At 49.9% G+C, this 21,043-nt stretch overlaps 1 protein-coding gene across 3 annotated transcripts in view; it reads left to right on the forward strand.

Moving 5' to 3' along the window:
• Positions 1-21,043, forward strand: part of enah (ENAH actin regulator) — a 42,958-nt gene that overhangs the window by 2,203 nt on the left and 19,712 nt on the right. For 2 of the 3 annotated variants that reach the window (XM_030109951.1, XM_030109953.1), the window contains exons 2-3: positions 18,105-18,270; positions 19,291-19,468. In XM_030109951.1, coding sequence (XP_029965811.1) covers positions 18,105-18,270; positions 19,291-19,468 — 344 coding nt within the window. Of the gene's footprint in view, positions 1-8,438; positions 8,566-18,104; positions 18,271-19,290; positions 19,469-21,043 lie in introns of those variants that run through there. The other variant, XM_030109952.1, reaches the window with a different exon arrangement.

A 21,043-nucleotide genomic window follows, 5' to 3' on the forward strand; every position in this document is an offset into this window, starting at 1 on the left:
CCTTCCCTCCTGCACAGCGGCCGCTCTCCGGTTTCACTGGAAACCTCCACCTGATCACGGGCGAAGCGGCCGACCGGGTCCGACCCTCTGGCAGCCGGGCCGGGCGACGCACTGCGGCGCAAACGAAGCAGCGACGCAGCGACACGGCGACCGTTTACACAGTCACCGAAAACGACTAGCTCTGAAAGCTCTGGCCAAAGTGGAGGAGTGGAAACACTCTGCATTCTGGCCCAAATCCTGAATCCTACACTCCTTCTTTTATCTTTACCTGGGTGTTGGGGGAACGTTCAGAGCTTTCTGAACCAGAGTGGAAAGAAACACGTGAAGAGGTTGATTAGTGACGGCCTGATCGATTCCTCACATCAAAATGTCTGGTCAGTGTGACAGCAGCGACAAAAAGCATGGATGGAGAACAAAACGAATTTAAAAGATAAAACAAACTACAGAACCTCCCCTACTGATCCTCTAAGTCTGCCACCAGTTCCAGTTGTTTCCTTGACAGTGAAGGTTTTTAAACCTCTCAGTGTCAACGTCGCCATATTTCAACCAGATACTTTACTCAATAAAACCCTGCCAGACTCCACGCCACACTCTCTGCTGCTGGAAGACAGCATGCAGGGTTTGAGATCTGCAGACACTTATGGGTGTGTTGTTTTAAAGGGGCTGTATCATGCAACATTCCACTTTTTGTATGTTTTAACCTTGTTATATAAGTTATGTACTCACCAAAAACACCCCCAAAGCATTTTTTTCCTTCGTGCATGTGTGTTTGAGCTTTCCTCGTGTTTCTGCTGCTCAGAGAGGCAGCCCCTCCCGCACCCGTGAAAATGCTCTGTTTAACGCGTTCACGTCACACGGTGAAGATGGCTCCCCTGAGCCCCCCTCCCGCAGGCCCTCGGCAATCAGCTTGTCGCTTTTTTCTAACTCTGATTACGGAGATAAACTTTAGCCATCGTGTGAAAGCAACAAGAGTCTGAAGGGTCTGAAGGGTCTGCACCTGGTGAGTTTCTAACAGGAAAAGACGTTTTCCGTGTCTTTGCGTGTAGAGAAGCTAGAGCTAAGAGCTAAAGCTAGCCAGCGTATTTGTTTTGAAGCCCTGATTGGTTGAAGTACGCTGTCAGTCAAAGTCCACCGGGAGAGGCGGGATTTTCAGTGAAACGGAGCATTTTCTCTTGGGTTTCAGAATTAGCCCCAGAAAATCTTTTATTTCACACAAAATGACTTTTCCTTAGCGCCAAAAATAAACTCTTACCATGTTAATGCCATTTCTAGGGTTTGGACTAGCTAAAAAAGCATGATACAGCCCCTTTAAGCTAGGTTAGCATTTATTTAAGCTAAGTTAGCTTTTGTTTGAGTTAGGTTAGCTTTTATTTAAGCTAAGTTAGCTTTATTTGAGCTAGGTTAGCTTTTATTTAAGCTAGGTTAGCGTTTATTTAAGCTGGGTTAGCTTTTGTAAGCTAGGTTAGCTTTTATTTAAGCTAGGTTCGCTTTTATTTGAGCTAGGTTAGCGTTTATTTATGCTAGGTTAGCGTTTATTTAAGCTAGGTTAGCATTTATTTAAGCTAAGTTAGCTTTTATTTAAGCTAGGTTAGCGTTTATTTAAGCTAGGTTAGCGTATCAGCCATGTGTGAATGAGACAAAGAGGCACTTAGTGGGAAAAGGGAAACTTTTTGAGTTTAGAGCTGCAACGATTACTTGAGGACATCGAGGCATTTTTGTATTGCTTCTGTTATCACTTTAAGTGATCCCTCTCATTGCCCTCTGGGGATCGTGTTCTGCAGGGACTGTAACAGTGGCGCAAGTTTTAAAAGTTGGCGCTATGGCCGACAGCGGGGAGAGACGAGACGGAGCGTCTGCAAAAGGCTAAAAATGTGTAAAGTTTGAATAATTCCCAACTTAAAAAAAAACCCAGAATGTCCTGAAATGTGTGTATTAAATTATGAGTAGAATACTCGACTTTGAAGAGAATCAGTAGCTGCAGCTGTAATTGATTTATTTCTCTACTAATAAACTTATAATTGAGGTAAATGTCAGAGTCAGAGTGTCCTCTACTGGGTGTGCAGCACAAGGACATCAGAAAAACACCATATTCCCCTCATTAATTACTGATAAGAAGGAGAAAAATGAGAAGTTTAACAACGTGAACCACGTGTCTCTATCACAGTTCTGAGTGACTGTTCAGCCTTGATAAATAAACCTGCAGACGTAGCCCTCCTCTGCTCCTCATGCTGCAACAGGGCGGGCTTCTCACCCCTGAAGGAAGTCGGTCTGCAGCTGGTGGGGGTCAGTCTCTCCTGTTAAGGTCAAGCATACCTGGCTGAAGGGTCGGCGACGGCGGCGGCTCGCTGCCGTGCTCTGTGTCAGAACACACGTCCTTTCTGATGGCGGCTTATCAGACTGCCGGATAAGCAGAGAGCGGCCTGTGAAGTGTCACACCGACAAACCATGACGTCCGCCGAAAGGCCAAGGGTCACTTCAGGCGCTACAGGAGCCGCCGCGGACTGGAGGGCTGGAAAACAAATTTCTCATCGGGTTTTTGTTTTCTACTGCTTGAGCGCTTTACGCTTTCAATCTCTCTGGATCAACACACATTTGATTTTATTCCCGTTATCATGAAACCCAGACACTGAACGTCTCCATCAGGTGAAGGGGTTTGTCGCTTCAGCACACGATGAAGTGTCAGCCTGCTGCTTTTAGGTTCCTGATGTACCGTCAGCGGTTCTGGGGCCTCAGTCTTCCAGCTGCTGACGTCGGTTCCGTCCCAGCGGCGTCGAGCTCGTGGAGACAGCAGCCTCCATCTCGCTGTGGAGGACACCAGCGGTCCAGCTCGCCATGGAGACGGCGGCGTCCAGCTCGCTGTGGATGCTTCTCCGAGCAGCTGGGTGCCCACGCTGCAGTCAGCGGTGTGATTAGCAGCAGGAGGCCGGGCTGGCGGCATGAGGCTGGAGAGCTCATGAATGCGTATTTATCAGTCCTGCGCCCCCCCGCCACAACCAGTCAGAGCCGGTCAGCAGCTGGTCAGGAGTCCCGCTGGACCACGGAGGAGGAGGACTGGGAGACCAGCTCAAGCTTTTCAGAGGAAGCGTTGAAGCGGCTGCTCCTCTTCCTGCAGTGTTTCCATGAGGAGCATGACCTCTCCAGTCCTGCAGGGGGCGATACGAAGCAGACCTACCTCATGTGACAAAGGTTTACGCCATTAAAACAATTACAAATGATATAAAGAGTTTATTCAGATTTCTAACCAGAAAATTACCTGGTTTGATAAATAAACAGTTCATACTCCAGACTTCAGAGTTAGAGTTGCATCTGTGTGCATTCTGCTGGTGGACTGGCTGTCAGAGCAGTGCTGAGCTCAGTTCCTCCCTCCAGTCGTCCAGCAGAAGCTCCTGACTGGGGTCTCGTGTTGCAGGACGCTCGGCTGCAGCTGGGTCATGTGACTCTCGTCCTGCTGCTGTCCGTAAAGTCACGGCGCCGCTCGCCGCCTCAACCCACCAAATACTTCATCAGCAGGTCGGGTTGCCCCAGCGATGCTCCATCACGGCCAAATACACTCTTTGTTCGCTCTCTGGTGGCCTCGCTGCGTGTCGAGTGAACAAAGATGGAAAATAAGAGCGGAGGACGGGCGGACGGGTCACGTCCAGGCCTCGGCTGAGGAAGAGTGGAAGGCTGGACAGTACGGGGACAACGACAACACTTCCATATCGATATCCGTCACGATATGAAGCAGATGGCTGTTTTCGTCCGTTTTAGATGCTCTCCGTGACTCTTCATCTGAAGACAGCTTAATTTTCGTTTCGATATTGATTTTCTGTCGGAGTGCTGTCCGTCTGTCCAGCGCCGTTCAGTCTTCCGGCCTTCGTCTCCTGAAATAACCACGTCTGTGTCTGGTCGCGATGCTCTGCTTCAGGATGGGTATTTCTAAATAACAAAGCTTTCTCTGTTCTTGGACCCAATTCGAACCAGATGCGACTGTTTGTGTTTGTCAGCAGAGTTTCAGTTTGTTGACTTTTGATTGTTTTTAGTTATTTCTCGGTCTTCTGACGTCTGTCCTGTTGTCGCCGTGTTGATTCAGCGTCTGATTGGACAAACATGCTGACAGGCGGAGCCTGCAAATCCGGGAATGATCGTGTTTTGGGATCTTGATGTTTGGTGCATCGTGATTTGAAGTCCCTGCTGCTCTCTGAAGTGCGTGGTCAGTTTGTTTCAGCGGCAGGATGCAGAACGAGCGGATCTGCAGATTTGGGCCAGAGGAGTGTGTTTTGGTTGAGACGTGCTGCTTCCCTTCTCCCTCCTCATTCATCTTGCAGTTATTTCTTCTGGTTGCTCGCACCTCCCAGCAGTCTGGCTGTCCTCTCCATCTTTCTCACGCCACACTAACAGATTGGTGCTGGTTATAGTTTCACGCTGCAGACGCGGCCAGTTTTTATTGTGACTCTGATTGCTCTGTTTATGTGTGTGTGAGCGTGTGTGTGTGTGTGTGTGTGTGTGAGGCCACGGCGCAGCGTTGAGCTCAGTGAGACCGTCAGCAGGGTCCTGATGGGACCAGTGAACCGCGCTCACTGCGATGGACCGACCACAGCATAACAGTCCACAGACAGTCATTCACTAACACCGAGGTTTATGCTGCTTTGGCTGCATTTAAGAGCCACTGTGAAGAACTCGGATATTAAATTCTAAGGTGTCAGCTGCTGAGGTGACTCAGTGCTTCTCCTCTGAGGTGACGGGCAGCGTGGCCCTGGTCTTAACGCCTGAACGTTTTGTCACGTTCGTCACCTTGAACAGCCAGATAACAGTAAAGAAAGAGTCTTATACACAACGTTCACCCATTGTTGCTGTGTTCGTGTTGTATGTTTGGATGTTGTTGTTGTCATATTAAAATCAGAAACTCAGTTTCAACTCAATACTGATTTTGACAGAGCAAAAAAAAAAGAAAGACCACCGTTCTATTGAACATTTTTGAGGTAGATAAGTCAAATGCTCCTTTTTTTTTTTCAAGATGCTTGTGTAACGGTGCAAACAGCCGCCGGAGGAAACGATGCAGTCTTTACATTTAACATTCTGTATTTTGCACTCAGGCGCTTCACGGCATCAAAAGCAGAAAGCGCGTGCTGTGAGAGTTTGGCCTGGAGGCGTTTTAGTAATCGAATTACTGGAGGAATCGTTTCAGCCCTGCTTTATTAGTTTCAATTCAAACAGACTGTCAGCCGGTCGTTTCCAGTTTAGTCTTTTCCAGTCTTTTCGGATAATGCTGTCCCTTCCAAGCTGCGGCTTCTTCTGCTGCTCACAGCGCCACCGTCTGGTCTGGAGGAAACACGTCAGGGCCGACTGAAGGAGGCAGCGAGCGGCGGAACAGTACAGATACCACGGGAACGGAATGTCCCCGAACAATACCAGCTTCAGTATCAACTCAGTATCGAGGTATCAATATTATTGACAACCTCAGTATCAGGACGTTTACGTCATACTCGGTGTGTTGGCACAAATCATGTCTTTAATACAGCACTCAGTATTATCACGTCTTGAATCTACACACACACACGTGGAAGTGCTCGACCTCCTCGAAGAGATCCTTTGTTCAAGAACACTTCAACGCATGAGCGGGAAGAGATGAGGAATTGAACCATCGACCCCGCGACGATTTAAAGCTCTCTCCGCTGATCCACAGCCGCCTGCGGAGTCGGTCCCAGTACCGGGACCCTGAACAAAGCCAGTGTGTTGTTCAGCGGGACTCCTCAGAGTCTCGGCCCCGATGAGTCGGACTTGGACAGGAAGCGGTTTTGGACGGAACGCCGGGACGCTTGTATACACACACATGAATGGAAACATCTGGAAGCCCAGCGTGTTTTTCATGCAGGGCCATGTGCTGGCTGATCCTCTCAGGCCTTTGTCCTGCTCTCCTCAATGGGATGGAAAGTACATCACCATGGAGACCACTTCAATAGGCCATTAGCATGAGAGGTGAGGAGGAGACCACCGCTCCAAACGGAGGGGGGGGACGAGGGGGACGAGGGGGACGAGGGGGGATAGATGGGAAAAATGAGCAGCCAAGAACACGACTGGATAAAAGAAGCCAGAGTGTTTGAGAGTGAGAAAACACAAAGGACTGATACTGCCGCTCTTTAAAGGGATACTTCAACATTTTGGCAAATTGGCCCATTTAGCGCAATTCCTTAGTCATTTGAACAGCATGCTTACTTTTTTGAGAGGGCGAGTTATTGTTCATTCAGAGGTGAGTCGGGGAAGGTTTTCGGGACGGACACAATGGAGGTGAACAGTATTTTGGTCCCCCGTCAAACTCATCAAATACACAATCCAACAACCCCAGAACACTTTGGTGGACACGTTTAATCCGCACATCCGCAAGAGTCTAAAAATCTAAACTTATAAACTGACGTACCCTTCTGGGATGATGTCTATCAGCCTCCAGCTCTACCAGAGGTCTGGGGGTTTGGGGGTTCTCCACCAGAGGTCTGGGGGTTTAGGGGTCCTCTACCAGAGGTCTGGGGTTTGGAGGTTCTCTACCAGAGGTCTGGGGTTTGGGGGTTCTCTGCAGTGTCTCAGTTGTTCTTTGGACTCCTCTGGACTGAGCGTTCAGATGTGGTTCCTGGAATCCTAGTTTTGGGGAGGACTCCTACTGTCATGAGGAGGACTTCACCTTTGACCCCCCCTCAGTGCTCAGTCTTGTGATTCCGTCGTTGGCGCCTCAGTTTTTCCTCTCACTCCGGGACTCTCTGTCCGTCAGACGGTCTTCTGGATATCGGCCTCTTCAGAGGAAGAGGGAGAAAGGATAGTTTACACATCTGGAAACACACTTTCCCTGCTGGAACAGACGCTTCTGAAGCCCGTTGCTTTCAGGGAACACTTCCACATTCCTGGTAAACACGGTCAGAGACAGACTGCTTCCATCAGCACAGTGGAGCCGGACCAGGACGAGCCGGGAAAACAGGACCCCCCCCAACTGTTCAGGAGAAACGATCCATCTTCACTAGAATAAGGCAGACTAACTAGTTCATAGAGGGAGCGTGTTATCAATAAAGTAAGACTCACATATAGACCTCCAGAGAGGGGGGAGGGGTCTGGTCGGGGTTGAGCTGACAGGAGAGGAAGATGAACGGCTCCTGGTATTTGGGTCAGTGTGAAGTAATGTGAGCCCCTCAGAGGAGGGGTCTGCAGATGACTCCCAGAGTTCCCGGGCCGCCGCCGGAGCAGGACTCCCCCCTCCGGTAAACATGACCCGGTCCGGCTTCCTGAGAGGGGGAGACGTGCTGGACCTGTGACCTCTGCTGGACGTTACGTCAAACCGCTGACAGCAGTGGAAACGCCGCTGTGTGTGTGTGTGTGTGCGTGTGTGAGACTGATTATCAGTGTGATGGGATGGATTATTTCCCCTCACTGTGAACAAGCGTCCCTCTGTCCCACTCCGGGTCCGCTCCGGGTCCGCTCCGGGTCCGCTCCGGGTCCGCTCCGGGTCCGCTCCGGTCCGGTTCTGGTTGACAGCCAGACGTTGTGTCTCCAGTGAACGGTCATGCGCTCGCCAGCTGATCTGGAGCCAGTCGTGACTTCGCTGAAGGGTGTTTTTATCTGAAAGGAAAAATCTCTGCAGTCACTTCACAAGGAGGATTTCCAGGAGTGTGTTGTCACTCGTGTGTGTGTGTGTGTGTGTGTGTGTGTGTGTGTGCTGTAGGACACCAACCAAGATACATTTACTTTTCTTTGTTGAAGGATAACTTCAACTAACTTTTGTCTTAAAAAATCAAATAAGTTCCTTTAATTTTAAGTTTCACACAGAATAAACCATAAAGAAGTCTCTTTAGGAGACGATGGAAGGCGAACTTCAACATTTGCAGATTGTTTTGGTTTGGTGCGTTTTCATTTTCCAGCCTCAGAAAGCCAAACTGCTGCCACGGCTCTGATTTGAGATTCTGAGACGCTGCGTCTCGCCGCTCGTCTCGCCGTGTGACGGAGGACGTCGAACGCAGAGCGGCGATGGACGTTTATCAAAACCCAGACAGCGCTGTCTGTGCTTCGAAAGTGTGGCTCTTAGGGGAAGATGCTCTTAAACGCTGGCCGGTTTTGGCCCCCAGGCCTCACGTTTGACACCTCTGTGCTGTCCTGTCATGATTTCTGAGAGCTTTCCTTCTTTGGTAGCGGGCGGTCCGTGTGCGCTGGAATGAGTGAACCTGGCATTGTTGGGGCCTGACACACGGCGGTCCGGAGCCAGGCCTGACGCCAGCGCCGCAGAATGTCTATTCCTGGAGACTCGGGGCAGATACGCTTCCAGCCCCGGCTGCAGAATTATTGCACCGCTCACATACCCCGGCCCAGCTGCTCCACATTTAGCCCTGGCTCCAGGGAGGGGGAATGCGGCGGGGGGCGGCCCGGGGTTGGGCGGGTGCTGACGTCCCCCTGCAGTCCTCCGGCGGGCCGCCGGCCTCAGCTGCTCAGTCACTCAGCGTTGGGAGGAAGTAGAGACCGGCAGAACCAGAACAGACCCGTCCAGCGCCCGCTCTCCTCCCCGGTGGATCTTCCAGATTCACCTGTGACCGACTCCGAGACCCGGGACTCGTGAGTACGCCGCCGGCCGGACCGCCGGCAGGAGCCTACTTCCTGGTGTGATGGCCTCACGGTCAGACGCCCTGGGCGCCCTGCGACACTTTGACGTTCAGCACCGTCCGCTCATTCATTTTTAATGTGGGGAGCTGAAGCTGCCATCGGAGGCGAGCGGGCTGTATTTATAGCCGAGCCCGGTTACATGACGCAGCTCTTCTCGCGGGTTCTGCAGCTCTTTGGGTCAGAACGCTTCCTGCTGGCGCCGCCGCTGACGAGACTCTCTCGCTGCTGTCTAATCAGCACACCTTTATGATCTCGCAGCCTTCTGTCTGAACGTGATTGTCTGAAATACTCCTTGATTGAAATGATGATAAAAATAGTTCATCTTCTGTGTATAAAGACCAACAAAGTCACAGCTGTTCTCTGTTCAAAAGTCTCACAGAACGAGTCAATGGACAGTCAGAGCTAAAGAGTCCCATGAAAACAGACTTCTGAAAGGATCTGGGGGGGATGTGGGAGGTGAGGGGACGTGTCCAGAGGACAGAGGACAGCCAGTCTCCCTCTTTCAGACGCTCTGTGTTTTGACCTTCTGTCAGCACATTTCCTCTGAGCGCTTCAAAGCTCTGCTAATTCCACCGAGCGTCTCAAGATGGGTGGAAGTTAATGCCGCGAATTATTGACTCATCGCTCATTGTTTTGTGGTCACTGTTTCGTGTGTGTGTGTGTGTGGTGTGTGTGTGTGTGTGTGTGTGTGTGTGTGTGTGTGTGTGCGCACATGTCAGCTGGTGGACCGTACACAAGTTCACCCAGCAACAATGACGCCATTGTCCGGACTGGACGACACACTCAGGGTCGGATAACAAACACACACACACACAACACACACACAGTGCTCCCCGTCCCCCTGTAGCCCCTCTAGTGACTGGAGTCGCCTCGCAGCTCCCTCCAGTGTTTGATTCAGATGAAGTGAAAACACACATGATGGGATGGAAGCTGTGCTCCGGTCCCCTCCACAATAAGAGCAGCAATAAAAGATAATAAGAATAACTCAAACAGAGACAGAAACCATCCATGTAGCAGGTTGACAGAGTGTGGCAGAAACCTAAAGTACCATTCATCTGTTACAGATTCTTCTATTTTACTTGTTTATATCATCATGCCATACATAATTTGTTTTGGTGCAGGGATGGTTGATGAGCAGAGCGATCCCCTGTTCCCGTCGGTGTCCCTGCAGACCCCCCGGGGGGATAGAGAGGGGCTGTTTTTCTGTTCTGCCCTGCTGTAACTGTATCCTGCAGTCTGTCTGTTCAGGACCCGGAGCAGCTTTGTTTCTCTGGACATCTCTCTAGGAATGAAAGTCGGACTGCACTGTCTGACACCTGATCTGCATCCCTGACCTGACAGTGACGCGTCTGTGTGTGTGGTGTGTGCGTGTGTGTGTGTGTGTGTGTGTGTGCGCTTGTTGTGAGGCCCAAAGAGTTTTTATGTGGATGTGCTCCGGGGGGCTGTTGCTTGCAGCTCTGCAGCCATTATCTGAAAATAAATGTTTTTCTCTTGTTTTATTTTGGCTGTACAGCAAACAGTCATTTAAGAGAATCTTATTTCACAGCTTGAAGAGGGAAACGTGTCGCCATAATCAGCTGAATCAGGATCATGTTGACTCAGAGTGACATGAGAAATGAATCCATGTATTTGTTACTTCCAGAGCAGAATACTGTAACTCTCTACTATCAGGGAGCCAGAATAAAAGTCTTCAACTGGTTCAAAATGCTGCAGCAGGAGTTCTGAGGAGAACCAGCAGGAGAGGTCACATCAGAACAGTATTACCTTCTCTTCACTGGCCTCCCGTTAAATCTAGAATAGAATTTAAAATCCTTCTCTTAACCTATGAAGCCCTGAACAACCAGGAACCATCATATCTTAAAGAGCTGTTAGTCCCAGACTGTCCCAGTAGAACGCTCCCGTTCTCAGAGCGAGGCAGCTCCCAGTCTCTGTGAGGGAGGCCGACACAGTCTTTAAGCTTTAAGACCTTTCCATTTAGTAAAGCTTACAGTTAGAGCTGGTTCCTGGACCTTAGTGAAGCTGCTGGAGGTTTAAGACTGCCGGGAGACCTTTACTGCACTGATCTTTCCTTCATCACGCTCCATATTTCACTATACATGTTATGAACATTCTGGCTCTTTCCTGTAGTCTTTCAGATGCTTTTGGTCATTTATAATAATTGCTGTTCTATATTCCAGTTCAGAAGCAGAAAATTATGACTCATCCAGGTTTTTATGTCATTAAGACAAGCTTCTAGTTTGACCAGTTGGTCGGTGTTGTCTGGTTCAGGGATAGGTCGATCTGTGTATCATCCGCATAACAGTGGAAGTTAACGGAGTGTTTCCCTGATGATGTTCCTACAGGAAGCATGTATAATGTGAGAGTATAGGTCCTAACACAGAACCCTGTGGGACTCCATATTTAACTTTGATCCGGGCTGAAGAGTCTTCATGTGAAGTGGAACCTGTCCGCTAAATATGATTGAAACAGTTTAATGCTGAACCTTTAATCCCAATAGTATATTCTAGTCTCTGCAGTAGAATATCATGATCAACAGTGTCGAATGCAGCACTGAGATCTAACAGGACCAGAACAGAGACCAGTCCTCTATCTGAGGCTGTCAGAAGATCATCAGTGACTTCTACCAGAGCTGTCTCTGTACTGTGATGAGCTCTGAAACCTGACTGAAAAGACTCTAACAGTCATTATTATATAAATGGTCGCAAAGCTGACTCGCAACAGCTTCCTCTAGGATTTAGAAATAAGGGAAGGTGGATATTGGCCGTAACTTGTTAGAACACCTGAATCAAGGGTGGCTTTTTGAGGAGAGATTTATAACAGCAACCTTAAAGGAGGTGTATCATGCTTTTTTAGCTAGTCCAAACCCTAGAAATGGCATTAACATGGTAATAGTTTATTTTTGGCGCAAAGGAAAGTCATTTTGTGTGAAATAAAAGATTTTCTGGGTCTAATTCTGAAAACCTGGAAGAGAAAACGGTCTGTTTCACTGAAAATCCCGGCCTCTCCCCCTGTGGACTTTGACTGACAGCGAACTTCAACCAATTAGCGCTTCAAAACAATACGCTGGCTAGCTTTAGCTCTTAGCTCTAGCTTCTCTCCAGGCAAAGAAACGCGAAACGTCTTTTCCTGTTAGAAACTCACCAAGCGCAGACCCTCCAGACCCTTCAGACCCTTCAGACCCTTCAGACTCTTGCTCTTGCTTGAATGTTGCTTTCAGACGATGGTTAAGTTTATCTCCGTAATCGGAGTTAGAAAAAGCAGCAACGCTGATTGCCGAGGGCCTGCGGGGAGGGGGCCTCAGGGGAGCCATCTTCTCCGTGTGACGTCAACGTGGGAAACAGAGCGTTTTCACGGGTGTGGGAGGGGCTGACTCTCTGAGCAGCATGAACACGAGGAAAGCTCAAACACACAGGCACGAAGGGAAAAAAACGCTTTGGGGGTGTTTTTGGTGAGTACATAACTATATAACAAGGTTAAACATACTAAAAGTGAATTTTGCATGATACAGCCCCCTTTTAAAGGCCTTTGGAACATAACCTGTCACTAAATGTACTGATCAGGGGGAAAATGTCTTTAAACAGACTCTTTGGGATTGGAGCCAATGTAGAAGTTGTGGGTTTAGATGAGGCCACGATTGAGGAGAACTCAGAGGGTTCTGTAGGATGGAAGCTGGATAACTGTTGATCAGGTTCTACTGACAAGTAAGAAGATGTGGATGGATCAGGCTGTGACGCTCTGGAGACTGGGGCTTCAATTTTACACCCAGAACTTACTCGTTAAAGAAGTTAACGTTGTTACTGCTCACAGTTAAAGGGATGTGAGGCTGGACAGAGCTGTGGCGTTTGTTTTTTGGCTGTAGTGCTGAAGAGAAACCTGCGCTGCTTCTGGTTTTCCTCTTGTTTAGAAGGAATAGTTGCCAGCTAGAATTTTTTTAAGGGGCTTTTTTATGGCTTAACTCTGTGTGTGTTTTGGTGTTGGAGCCTCTATGGAGCTGAAGGCTGAGCAGGATCAGGGCCGAGGTTTGTAAAGGGTGTGTCTGACGGGAGCAGACTGAAGCCTGAAGGCTGAGGTTTGCTGAGTCATGTTATTTACTGCTGCTTGTTCTCTGTAAGCTGACCGTGACTCAGCTTATTTCGTTTATTGGTTTATTATGTTGAAGTTATTCTGTGAATCAGACGTGGGCTCGCAGTGTTCACACCGATTATTGGTTTCACGTTATTAGACAGGACAGTTCATTAAATCATCTCGGGTTGCTTCTCTGCTGTTGTTTTGGAGCTTATTACTCACATGAGGGGGGGGCAGAGATGGGGGGGGGTATTCAGAGAGGGGGGGTGAGAGAGTGAAGGTGATAGACAAAAGGTATGAGATAACCTCGGAGCATCAATGGAAGAAGAAGAGTGGTGAAAGAGAGAGTGGAGCAGGAACCCCACCCCCCAGCCCCCCCCCCCCCCCCCACAGCCCCCCAAGCACTGATTTCCCCACAGAAGCTCCTCACCAGCAGCCCAGAAAGAGCCGAGCCTGTTGCCTGGATACGTGTGTGTGTGTGTGTGTGTGTGGTGTGTGTGTGTGTGTGGTGTGTGTGTGTGTGTGTGTGGTGTGTGTGTGTGTGTGTGTGTGTGTGGTGGTGTGTGTGAGAGAGAGATTGCTGGCTGGCTCGCTGACATTGATCTATGAATCCGGGGAATCTCGGTGATCCGGGGTGTGGGAGGGGGGTCGACGGCGCCGCCGCCGTTTCTACGATGATGGCAGCCGTTTGGCGGAGAAGCAGAGAGAGCGCACGGATCTCTGCGGCTCGCCGCTGAACGGGAAGGGACGGCAGCCGTGTTTCACTCGGAGAGGAGGACGGATGGATGGTGGCGGCGGCGGCGGCGCGCGGTGTGTGTGCAGACACACAGGTCCGGCTGGCCAAAGCCTCAGCTTCAACCTGCCTCAGACATGTGAGCTCGCCGCCGACATGGAAGTGCACGGTACGTACTGCTGGCAGGGCGTGTGGTGTGTGTGTGTGTGTGCGTGTGTGTGCATGTGTGTGTGTGAGAGAGGGGTTCCAAGTGTCACGTCACACCATCGGAAGCAGTTTCCATCCGTGTGTTCTGAGCTCCACGCCTCCTGCACGGTCCTGGAACGCACCGCCCGGTACAGGCCTCATGGTCCACACGGACCAGGGACCAGTTGGGCTCCGGGTCTACGTGGACCAGGGACCAGTGGGCTCCGGGTCTACGTGGACCAGGGACCAGTGGGCCTCGGAGCTGTCCTCTGATGAACGACAACTCGGCGTGTCTCAGGCGTCATGTCAATGGGCCGTTCTGGAGCGTGAAGCTTTTTATTAACACGTTTCAGCCGAACTGCTCAACAGCTTTGTGGCGGATTCCCGGTCAGCAGCTGTCAGGACGACGGAAACGTGAGAGTTTCACTCCGCTGGAACCACGCAGCAGTGAGGCTCTCTCGGGGCTACTGTGAGGAGGGAGATGGGTAATGAGACGGCTCCCCCCTCCAAGCATGTGCTGCTCACACCGTCTTGTTCCCAACATGCAATGCAAAAAGGAACTGACTGTTTTCTTTCCTTGGCGCAATAATACAGAAAAACAGTGTTATAAACCTGAATTTATAGAGTACAGTTTCATTGTCTCGGTGCTGACGCCGCTCTGTGGATCTCCACCTTCAGTTAAATGTCACGAGTCCTCTCAAAAAATCAGCAATCTAAAGAAACCCGATCAAACCCGATCAAAACCCAACTCCTCTGCAAACTGCCAGATCCCTCCGGAATGAGCTCCTCCATCAACCACACATCAGTGTTTCTTTCACTTAAACACAAATTATTTGGCTGAAATTTTCAGAAAAGACCCGATAAACACCAACAGGAGAGTAGCAGCTCCCTCCCACCTCTGTGAATTCCTCTGAAAACAAAGAGTTCAAGTTTCATTTTCAGAACAAACTGAGAGTCCAGCTTCAGTCTGTCCATTCAGAGGAGCTCACAACGCTGAATCCTTACTCTTTGTTAAACGCCACGTCCTTTAACCACTGCCATGGCGTTCTCGTCAACCGCCTCTCTGCCGTCATGGCGTTTCCTCAGCGCCGAGGGAACAAGCACCTCTCAGGTGGATTTGAAGGACTTTATGAGCCTCGGCGCGTCTGGCTCCGGCTCCGGACCGTTTCCCTCCAGATGACACAGGCGGCGGGGTGGAGCAGTGAATGCTGGGATTGTTGGCCTCCTGGCTGCTGGAGTCCTGCTGGATGAGTGAGTGTCGCCTGTCAATGCGCTCCTTGTTCCTGTGTGAATGTGCACGCTTGTAAAAATCCGCCAGAGCCCCTGTTAACACGTGTGGTGTATCTGAACCGCTGACCTGTGTGTGTGTGTGTGTGTGTCTGTGTGTGTGTGTGTGTGTGGGTGACTCAGGTGAAGTTTTTACTGAGTGTGAGTTCTTCAAGTATTTAACCAATGAAGGATTTTTCCAATCTGAGCGGTGGAGCTCCAGTGTTAAGAATGAAACGTTTCCTCATTTTAACGTGGGTGGAGTTTCGCGGTCTTGTGTTTTCTGGCAGGTCGGATCCAGTCAGGTCAGAGCAGCGGTCTGCAGCCTTCAGACAGGACGGGTGGTTCTGTAGCTACAAAGCACATCCAGCCTTCAACATGAGGCCAGTGCAGCTCAGGGCGTTTCAAATGTACTTTTGATTAAGGATAGACAGTTTATCGGCTTGGCCGATAATATCGGCCGATATTGGGCATATTTTTTTTAATAATCGGTATCGGCCTTTTTTCCCACCGATAGCCGATAAAATAAATGTATTTAAAAACGTGCTCTTTGGATCATATATACAGCCGTCTCTCTCTCTCTGTCTGAAGTCTTTGCTCTGGCTGTGTAACAATGTCCCACAGCTACATTTTGATGGCAAAACATAAATTTTTACTGCAAATGAATATCGTTTTCGACATATCGGTTATCGGTTTCCGCAAGTACCAATAATCGGCATCGGCCCTAAAAAATTGCATATCGGTCGATCCTTAGTTTTGATGCACATTAAAAGAACTATATCTTATGTTGCATTAATAAGGTTTGATCTACAGTTCAGGATCGTGAACATTTTGTTACATTTTGCGTATTTCCGTATCTGATTTAAACATTTTTCTTCCTCTTTTAAAGCATTTTTTGTTGACAGTTTTTAAATTTTAGCTGTTTTAACCATTTGATGTCTTTTCAAACAGTTTTTCATACTTTTTTTCCAACGATATTTTTCATCTTTATGAAATTATGGACATTTCAGGGTTTTTTTTAAGCCGTTCTATCATTCTTTTTTTTGCCATCTCTTGTGGTTTTAGCTATTTCTCCTAATTTGTATTTTTTAAATCCTTTTTGAATGAATCATTTTGAATAGAAATGTGGTGTGTGACTGTCATAAAATAAATTCAACATTTCCTCATGTTTCATGTTGTGAAACTTTAATGGCCGCTACAGCGGGCCTGAAGAGCACATGGTGCTGCAGAGCCGCAGGTTGAACACCCTTGGGTCAGCGGTTTCAGCTGGTGAGGCTCTGACTCCTTCAGAGTTACTGACGATTGGCCGTTCGATCGTTTGTTTACAGGAAGCAGCTGATTGAGCGATCAGCTGCTTCCTGTAAACAGAGCGGCCCCCTCTCCTGCAGCGGCTCTTCCACATCAGCTTTTTACAGACCGGAGTGTGTTTCCTCTGTCCTGCGTTCTGATTGGCCCTCGTGTCCCGTGTCTCGGTGAAGAAACGCCGTCTTTGGTTTTCCGCTGTAATGAACTGTGCGGAGATGAAGGGACGGACGCGTCGTCCTGCTGACAGCGTGAAACCGGAGCTCCGGTGCAGCTGAAAGCCATCCTCCAGTGTGTGTGTGTGTGTGTGTGTGTGAGAGCTGCAGTACGGCAGCGTGTACAGCATGTCCTGTACGGCTGGACGGCCGGGCCCGGCGGCTGCGGGTCGGGAAGCCCCTCGGCGAGGCTCTGAACGCCTCTCGTCCTCCCACTTCGTCTCCCTCAGACGGAAACGTGAATCACCCGCCGGCCTCGCCGGCTCGGGCCCGGCAGACGCGCTGAACGAGATTTCACTTTCCCTTTTTGGTTTTTGCTATGTTTAGACCAGTCACTCTGCTGCTTACGTAACTTTGGCCCACAAGCAGCGATAATACTCCAAATATCTGCAATCATTCTGATGCTCTGAGTCAGCACATTCCTGCGTGTGTGTGTTACTGTTAAACCTTTAAAGGGACGAGAACACGGCTCACCTTGTAGTTTTACTATACGTATGCAATAAGTGTTGTTTTTTCATTTCCAGCTGTTTCTGCCTTCTGCAGCTGCGTTGCTAGCTGGAGGCGTTCCAGCTGTTTTCCTCTGTTTCTGGTGGTTTTATCAGTTTCAGATGTTCATTAGAACGTGTCAGGAGTGTGTGTCCACATCTCTTCTCAGTCAGAGTCAATGAGTTAAACTCAGTTTTCACCTGAGATGTTTCGTTCTCTGGATTTCATCCTGGTCGTCTTCACTCCTGAAGTGAAGGCAGACTGGATCAGCGCTTCATCCTTCTTTCCCTCTCAGACATGACAGTGACTTTGAGAGATTGTTTAGTGGCGGTAAACTGAACTCTGTATTGATTATTGTTCATTTCCACAGAGAGCAGTGAAACCTCCGAAAAGTTCATCATCCAGCATGTGAACCCGACACTGCTCCTTCCTCCTCCTCCTCCTCCTCCTCCTCCTCCTCCTCTGCTGGATGGAGCTTCATGGCCGTCTCCATTTAGAGCCTCATTAACATTAATGAAGAGATGAAAATACTCCCGTCTCATATCCCATTCTCCATTCCCGTTCCTGTCACAGTGTGTGTGAGTGTGTGTGTGTGTTAGGCTACCCTTGAGCCCGTTCTGTTTTGTTATTGATCGTCCTTCTGATCACTGACAGCGAGGACAGATCAGTCCATCGCTGGACACTCATTCACACCTGCAGGGAATCAGGTTTTATGCTTGACGCGTCCTTGTATTGACTGTTGAATTTCAAACGTAATCCGGTCCTGCATGTCCTTCACTCCTCCTCAGCAGACCTTTACCTGAGCAGGTGTTGTCAGCGATGGCAGACTTCTCCTACTCCAGTTTAACACTGAGGCGTTTGTGACGCACCGCCCCCTGCTGTTTGGGAGTATAAAAGCAGAACCCGGCCTCTACAGTCACCTGCTGAACTCATCATGCACAGGTCTTCACACTGTGTGCAGGGGAAGAACATGCAAACTCCACCGAGTGATGAGCACACCACAGCTTTTCCGTGTGGAGTCTGCATGTTCGCCCTGTGCTTGTGTTATGTTGTTCACTTCACACTCGGAGAAGAGCTGCAGCGCCTGCTGGATTCCCGTCTTGTTTATCTTGGTCTCTCCGGAGCGAGCTTCACACCGTCGGGCTGAATAAATAGCCGTGTTGGTGGAATGACTGCTGATGCCTGTGTGTGTGTGTGTGTGTGTGTGTGTGTGTGTGTGTGTGTCTGTCTCCCCGTAGTGAGCAGAGTATCTGCCAGGCCAGAGCTGCTGTCATGGTGTACGACGACGCCAACAAGAAGTGGGTCCCAGCTGGCGGCTCCACGGGCTTCAGCAGAGTCCACATTTACCACCACACCGGCAACAACGCCTTCCGAGTGGTGGGACGCAAGATCCAGGACCATCAGGTGAGCGCAGGCAGCGCACGCAAAACAGGATGCATATGATCCGGACCCATCAGCAGCACCTTCACATACCAAGACTAAAAGCTCCAGAGGCTACCTGCTCTCTGTTGGATATCACACGTTTTGGGGTGTTTTATTCTTAGTGACTGATTATTTCTGTGTAGTTCTATTTTCAAGCAGGATAAAGCTGCAGTCTAACACACACACGTCCTGAATGTGAGTGTATTCAGTCTGCAGGACAATGTTCCGACGGAGACGTCCGCCGTCGGGTGGGCGTGGTGCGCTGACGCAGGGGGTTAAAGGACAGGAAGTTGTGAGCTCACCGGGTCGGAATGTTTGTCCTGACAGCTGTCAGTCTGAGTGAAGGATGAAGACTCTAAACCCGTCCGTCTCCTCTTTCACCACTTCCACGTTGGTGACCCTGACATTTGAATGTCTAACGCCGGTTCGCTCAAACCGGCCTGCTCACGATATGAGAAGCTACCGGAGCGGCGAATGCGAGGATCTGACAGCTCAGCTCCTTGGTCTGCTCCTGCTGTCCACCCTGGACCGAGCAGAGCGCCCCCTGCTGGCCAGTGGCTTGGAGCTTTAAAGTCTAAACCAGACCACACCAGGCGCTGGACAGTAGTTAGCCATGTAGCTTTCTTAGATAGCTAGCGACTGTATTACCAGTGCAGAGGCTAACATCAGTGTTCATCAGGTAAGCTAGGTGGCTAGCTTAATGAAGCTCATGTCTGCTAGCATTATGTGGTTGATATTACCAGACTAGACTGTTCATAAAGACGCTACCTTACCTTGGAACAAATTCAAACATCCTTGTTTCTAGTGATGTTGAGTTGAGTTGTTCTGAACTCAGTGAGTTTTCAACACTATTTCACCTGGTTGGGTAAAAGCAAAAAAGTAAACCGTTCTCCAGGTGGTGTCGGTGCTGGTTCCGTGAGCTCTTCACTGCTTTCCTCCAGCCTGGCAGCAGCTCTCCTTCTCTGGATGAACAGACGCTCGGCTCTCTGCTCCCGTCTGCAGGTGGTGATAAACTGTGCCATACCCAAAGGCCTGAAGTACAACCAAGCCACGCAGACCTTCCACCAGTGGCGAGACGCCCGGCAGGTCTACGGCCTCAACTTTGGCAGCAAGGAGGACGCCAACGTATTCGCCAGTGCGATGATGCACGCGCTGGAAGTGCTGAACTCCCAGGACACAGGTGAGGCCGCCGAGGCGCCACCATAATCGAGTTAAGCCTCAGGGCTAAAGCTGAACATTGTTTCTCATAATATTATAATTTAGTGAACATTTTTGATTGATTTGGTCGTTTGGTCTGCTATAGTAACGTCTATTACCTTTAATGGGTTCGATAATAACAGATCAACAATAAAAATGTCAAGTAGAAATCAGTTTAATCAGAGTAATGTTTACACCTCAGCATTTCAAGCGAGAACTCATCGTATTGCGTTTTCGAATTCAGAGAAGTTTCACAAAATGATGCCGTTAGCATGCTGCCGGGCCACAAGGGGGTGCTGTCGGTTGTTTTTGTAAATGAAACCACACACACATACAGAGAACAATACACTCTGAACATTAACGATGGGAGAACACGGAGATTCGTCTGGACAGACGACGGATTGATGCTCCTGGGATGAATCTCCACTAGAACCCGACACTCTGGATGCCGCCATGTTTGTTTTCGTCCACCTTCTCGCGCATGAGCAGAAGAACTTTAAACCACGGTGGTGCCCATGCGCAGTAGCTCCCGTTATGTCTCTGTGTGGGGTCGGAACGTTTTGAAAAAGTGCCGTTTTGGGGTGTTTCCATGGCGACGGGCGGTCCTCGCTGTGTAGCGGCTGCAGACCAGCGGTCGGCTGTGCAGCAGGTTTTAGTTGTCGGTGCAGTGGCGTCTGCTGCAGGATGGAGGAGTCCCGACCGCCTCCTGCTTTATCTCTGCTCTGGTGGAGTCAGCTGGAGGCTGCCGGAGCGCTGAGCACCTCCTCTGGAGTTATGGGCGGGCTGTGTGGGGGTCGTCAGCTGGCAGGAGCTCCGGCTCGCTGCAGCTTATCGTGACTGCAGCGTTCAGGGAACGGCCTCCGGGGGGCATTCGCATGGAGCAGAAACAGGGATTTTTTACTGTGTTTGGGCTTGAATTTTTTGGGCTTGGGGTAGAAATCCTAATTTTTTTGTAAGCGTAAACGTGGCCTGAGTGTCAGTGGAGGGCGAGCAGGTCGTCTGAGGACGGACCTTCATGGCGAGCAGAGAGCGGCCCGGGAGAGAGGAATCGATCCTCTGAAGACCGGCGTCCAGGCCTCGCTGAGGGATCAGGTGGCCCACAGTGACGTCTCACGTAGCAGCCAGGAACTTACTGTGAGGATTTTCAAAATAAAAGTCACGTAATGCCTGTCTGGTCCCCCTGTGGTTCCAACAATAACAATTCCTCTCCTTTATTATCAGGGTTGTAGGAAATGGACGAATGCTCAGCATCGTCTGTCCTGAGCCAGTCCTCCATCTTCACCCCTCCTGTCTCTGTCTCTCTGCCAGTTCTCGTCCGTCCCCTCCTCCCTCTCGCTCTCTTGCCGTTTCGGGGTGCAGTGGGAGTTTCTGATGCTGTAATGGCAGCTTGGCCGTCATGCGGCGCCCTGATCCCTCAACATGCTGCGTATCAATAATATGGTGGTGCCATCTGTTCAACACGTGACCTGCGGACTTTACATCGATCAGCTGTGCTTCCCTTCAGGCGGCGTTTACTGTCCACTGCAGGGCGGAGCTCCGAGGCTCATGGGAGAATTCA

This window comes from Salarias fasciatus, chromosome 15 (genome assembly GCF_902148845.1).
Source record: "Salarias fasciatus chromosome 15, fSalaFa1.1, whole genome shotgun sequence".
In the NCBI taxonomy this organism is placed as follows: domain Eukaryota; kingdom Metazoa; phylum Chordata; class Actinopteri; order Blenniiformes; family Blenniidae; genus Salarias; species Salarias fasciatus.